Consider the following 6000-nt stretch of genomic DNA (forward strand, 5'->3'; position numbering starts at 1 on the left):
ACAACGCCTGGTTAGTGATGAACCCACAGAGGAAACCCAGAGGCAGGGGACCAAAAGACCCTATGCACAGAGCAAAAAGGGAAAGGGTGTTCCATCAGTTTGGGGGGAAGAAGGAGTATGCAACACCTTTTTCTTTCTCTTCACAACCCTGGTATTGTCTGAACATTAAAAATACTGTTCAGTGTACTTTGGTGCTAGATGCAAGGCTTGTTCCTGTCTCCTGTGAGAAATTCACAAATTAATCTTAAGAAAAGTGGCATCATTTATTCAACAGGCTCTGAAATAGATTCCTTTTCGGACGTGAGGAGGAGAGAATACAAAATAACATTTTGTTTCTCATTATGATGTTTTACTTTGGTGGCTGGTTCTTGCTTTCTAAGAAAGCCAGTTTGGAAATACCAAAAACTAAGAACCCACAATTCTATAAATTCTGAGACCCATAAAATGTGTACATCATCATCCTCTCTAATTGTTAGGAATGTCATATTAACATTATTTGGAGACATAATGGAAGATTATTTTTTGCCTAATATGCACAAAAAGGTTATATACAACAATGTGCAATATGCAGAAAGAAAAAAAGAGAAAAATAGAAATGCTTGAAGTTATAGTAGTATAAAAAACCTCACTCCTAAATTAAAAGAATCATTTATTATTGCACAAAAGTTAAAAGGGAATTTTGGGAATTCCCTGACAGTCCAGTGGTTAGGACTCTGCACTTCCACTGCGGGGGGCATGGTTTTTGTCCCTGGTTGGGGAACTAAGATCCCACAAGCTGCCACAGCGTGGCCAAATAATAATAATAAAAGGGAATTTTGCCCACAATTCTACAGCACTATAACAAATGCTTTTATTTCTTTGTGTACTTTTTTTTGTTATAACAGTTCTATTGAGATATAATTCACATGTCATACAATTCACCAGCTTAACGTGTACAGTGCAATGGATTTTAGTATATTCACAGCTGTATGGCCATCACCACAATTTTAGAATTTTTCATCACCCCCAAATGAAACCTTATGTCCATTATCATATCTTTGTGTTCTTTCAATTTTTGCTTAAATATGTAATGTTTTAACATCGACATTTTAATATAGTGTTGTTTTAAATATTTTGACATGGTCCTAAATATCATCTTTATCATTTTAACAAATGGACAACATTCCATTTTTTAAAGTATTCTAAAATTGAGGTCAGCACATAATAATAATTGCAGATGCAGTTACTTGCCCTTTCCACTTCTCTTCCCTTTAACAAAACTTCCCTAATCTACTATGTCCAATCTGAAGAGAAATTCAAGAAAGAGGCACAGCTTGTAAATCTTGAATGCTATAAAATACTTTGGGTCCTGGACCTACGCATTTTTCTGAACTTTTCATTTCCTCAGGAGTGGTAAAGAAAAAATCTGGAGACCTCTACTACCTCCACACTAACACTCTGAGGCTCTGATTCCCTTTTATTCCCCACCCAATACATTTTTTAGAAGAATGACCCTCTTTAGAAAATATGATAGTTAATTTTATGTGCCAACTTGGCTGGGTCATGGTGCCCAGACACATGGCCAAATATTATTCTGGATATTTCTGTGAGGGTATTTTTAGATGAGATTAACATTTAAATCAGTGGACTTTGAGTAAAGCAGATTGTTTGCCATAATGTGGGTGGGCCTCATCCATCAGTTGAAGGCCTGAATAGAACAAAAGACTAACCTTCCCTGAGCAAGAGAGAATCTGCCAGTGGACAGTCTTTGGACTTGAACTACAACACTGGCTCTTCGCTAGGTCTTCAGCCTGCTAGCCCACCCTGCAGACTTTGGACTTCCCAGCCTCCATAATGAAGTGAACCAATTCCTTAAAATAAGTAAATGAATATTTATTTATATATTATATAAAAGATATATATACATATATCCATAGATAGATAATCTCTCTCAATAGATAGATAGATATAGAGATATCATGTTGGTTCTGTTCCTGTGAAGAATCCAAATACAGAGGATCTCCTCAAACCTGTGAACACCATGAATTGAGGTTGGGGTACAGGAATGAAAAATAGTCAAGAATACTCTATCAGTCCCTTGAATACAGCTTTGCCTTGCCAAATTGTACATTGACTAAATCTGACATAAGACTGGCCTTAATTCTGTAATAGCTAGCATTACAAGGATATAAAACTGAGGAAATAAGAGTGAAAATAAATGAAATAGAGAATAGAAAAACAATAGAGAAAGTCAACAAAACCAAAAGTTGGTTCTTTGAAAAGATCAGCAAAATTGAAAAAAACCCTTCAGCTGGACTGATGAAGAAAAAGAGAGGTAAGAATCAAATTTCTAAAATCAGGAATGCAAGAGTGTTCATCAGTATTGACTTCACAGAAATAAAAGAAGTATAAGGGAATATTATGAACAACTGTATGCCAATAAATTAAATAACCTGGATGAAATCAACAAATTCTCGGAAAGATACAAATTGCCCAAAGTGCCTCAAGAAGAAACAGAAAATCTGAATATACCTATAACAAGTTAAGAGACTAAATTCGTAATTTTAAAACTTCCCACAAGAAAAGCCCAGGCTAAAATAGCTTCACTAGTGAAATCGTGCAAACATTTCAAGGAGAAATAGTATAAATTCTTTACAAATTATTCCAAAAAATAGGAGAGATGGGAAGCCCTCCAAAATCATCCTTTGAGGTCAGTATTACTTTGAAATGACAACCAGACAGAGATATCACGAGAATAAAAATTTTAAAACTTCTACAGATTAATATTCCTTATCAGTGTAGTTGCAAAAATCCTCAACAAAGTACTAGCAAACCAAATCCAATAGTAATAAAGGGCAAAACCACATGATCATCTGAATAGCCACAGAAGAATAGCCATAGAAGAAAATCCAATGCACTTACATGTTTTAAAAAAGTGCTTAATAAATTAGGAATAGGAAGGAACTTCCTCAACCTGATAAAGGGTATCTACCAAAAGCCCACAGCTGACATCATACTTAATGATGAGACTGAAAGCTTTCCCCTTAAGATCAGGAACAAGACAAGGATATGCACTTTCACAACTTATATTCAAAAATCTACTGGTGGTTCTAGCAAATGCAAGAAGTCAAGGCAAACTCAAGAGATGCAAAAAAAGCATTTGACAAAATTCAATATGGCTCAGCCATGAGTAGCATTTGCATAGTTATAATTATGTAAATGTTGGCTATTGACCCAATCAATATTAGGAGAAAGGTGCAAGGGTGGGAGGGTGAGTGGAATGCAAGCACATGAAGTGTACCAAAAGATGGTGTAGGTAAAAGAGGGCTAAATGTTCATTCTCTGAAATGGAAAAGCATAGATAATGTCTAAAATTGAAACATCAAGAAGTCATAACATAAGCATAAGCATTGTTTATAGTTATCAATCAAACTATGAGTAAAAATCATTTAGTGAATTGAAAGATTAATTTAATGGGTTACTACCAGCATTTTTTACACATATCCTCTATTGTGATGTAAAATGCATTTCTTCCTTCTTGTCTCAATTAAACCTTTTTGAAAATCAATGCTTTAAACTATGGGCATGAATTACTTTAATATAACTATAAATCTAAACAGGGGTTTAAATATGATAGTTAATATGGCTAATTTAATAAACATATATCAAATTTTAAAACACAGAGAGAATTTTTGCCATTTGAAACCATTTATGCTGCATCATTTAATTGTTTAGGAATAAAACTCATTCCACTACTCTATATGTGGCAACTGCTCATCCTCTTTGGCTATAACTTTTATTAATTTTTGAAAACAGTTTTCTTTGTGGTTGCATTTATGAAACCAGTTGCACATTCCAATCAAGTCATATTGAAAATAAAGGGCAATTGCTACATTCATCATTCTCACGTCTATGTTTTACCAAATACATTTGTACTGGCTTCCTGAAAAAAATTCATATGCAAAACATAGCTAGCTAGTAACTTAAAGAAAAATATTTATTGTGGATTTTTAAAATTACACAACCTAAAGTCATTTCAAAAAGTGTAAAATACAGGGAAGGAAAATAAGGAGAAAAAAGTCCTGTTCAATCTTATAGCCCCAAAATAGCTACAGTTGGATATTTTGGTGTCTAGTTTTCCATACATATTTCTATATCTATGTAAGTGGACATGTCCATAAATCCTTATGAGATTTATATAATAAATAATTGAGAAAACAGAGAGGAAATCTGTCCAATATTTATTCTTTTTTTTTTTTTGCATGTGGGATCTTCCTGGACTGGGGCACAAACCCGTGTCCCCTGCATTGGCAGGCAGACTCTCAACCACTGCGCCACCAGGGAAGCCCTGTCCAATATTTAAATTAAGATTTTGTAATTTATTTTCCAAAGAACATCATATTCTTTATACTGAGTGCTTCAATTATGTTGTTTTACAACTTAAATGGTGGTGATTATGTTGAAAACTTAGATTCCTGAAATAAAACAGGCTAAATTGTGAGTAAATCTCCCTGTAGCATTTTACACATTTTTTTTCTATCTTATGTATCTCATATCTTTATGGACGTTTGTATTTTATTTTTTAATCCCCCCCAAATGGGTTACTCTAATTTGTTATAATTTCTTTCATTTACTGGATTAGATACATCTCACACGTATCTCTCCTATGTCCAAAGCACATATATAAAAACTGGTCATCTACTGGACCACAAAGAAGGCCTAAGCCTTAATTATAAGAAATCCTACAAGGCACATTTTCTGAACAAGAACAGATTCAAACTCAAACTTAACGACCCAAGAAGTGTTTATTTAACACACAAAAACAAAAATAAACAAACAAAAAACGGAAAACGCCCCTGAGACGGGCTTTGGGCTTCAAGGACAGCAGGAAAGTCAGGCGGGAAGGAGCTGACTACTAGAACGCCTGTGACACAAGAATGGGGCCGTGCGCAAACCCTGTGTGACGTCACTGAGGCCCCTCAAGAAAAACAGCCACTTCTGTTTAAACCTCCGTAAGGGGAGTTTTGTTGGGGCTTCCGGGGCAGCAGTGGGACTGCTCACCTGAAGATCTCACTGCAGCCATGAACAGTAAGGAATGCTTCAAGTGTGGACACTCTGGCCCTAAAGGAGGAGGAGCTCGAGGGCACGGAGCTAGAGGTGGTGGCCGAGGTGCTCAGTGAAGTTCTGCCACCCTACCTGTCATCTGTTACCGCTGCAGTGAGCCTGGTCATCATGCTAAGAACTGTAACCTTCTCGATGACATCTGCTCCAACTGTGGGACAAGTGGCCACATCACCAAAGACTGTGTTAAGCCTAAGCGAGAAAGACAGCAGTGCTGTTACACCTGTGGCACACCAGGGCATCTGGCCCGTGATTGTGACCATCAGGAGGGGCAGAAGTGCTACTCTTGTGGCGAATATGGCCACATTCAGAAACACTGTGCCCGAGTCAAGTGCTACCGTTGTGGCGAGACCAGCCACATGGCCATCAACTGTCATCAACTGCAGCAAAAGAAGCGAGGTCAACTGCTACCGCTGGGCGAACCTGGACATCTAATCCGGGAATGCCCCATTGAGGCTACCGCTTAACTTTTCCCTTTGTTCCTCCCCACCCCTACTCCTTTTGCTGCGTGATAATTGTGTTGTTTTCTCTGAAACCTCTTCTCTGACCAAAGGTTGATAGACTGAGGCTACTCTCAGGCCAGTGAGCTTTAATTACAAAGGTAAAAGAGGAAAGGGCTGGGGAAAAAAATCTCAGAAAAAGTTATTCACTTGTAGATGTCTTATAATTAATGTGTTTCTGCACCACTGATAACTCCAGTCATTGAACATCCTGAGCATTAGGCAGTTTCTAGATTCTTTGGAGGCATTTTGATTTAACATTTAATTAAGAGCTACTGTGTGCCAGCCACTGCCAGAAAAGCTGGAGAAATATCTGTGAACAAATCAGACCAAGTTTGCAAACACAAGCCTGGAATCTATTAACAAGTAAAATAGTGTGTCAGATAAAGATAAATTGCTA

General features: G+C 36.9%; 1 protein-coding gene across 1 annotated transcript; it reads left to right on the forward strand.

The window, feature by feature from the left end:
- Positions 1–5060: 5060 nt before the first annotated feature.
- On the forward strand, positions 5061–5567 carry ZCCHC13 (zinc finger CCHC-type containing 13; the record flags this gene model as incomplete). The annotated part of the gene is given in 4 exon segments (XM_082681393.1): positions 5061–5156; positions 5160–5465; positions 5467–5512; positions 5515–5567. Coding segments are annotated over 4 exon segments (501 nt in total).
- Positions 5568–6000: the final 433 nt, after the last annotated feature.

The sequence above is a fragment of the Grampus griseus genome, assembly GCF_964374135.1.
Source record: "Grampus griseus genome assembly, chromosome: X".
NCBI classification, from domain to species: Eukaryota; Metazoa; Chordata; class Mammalia; order Artiodactyla; family Delphinidae; genus Grampus; species Grampus griseus.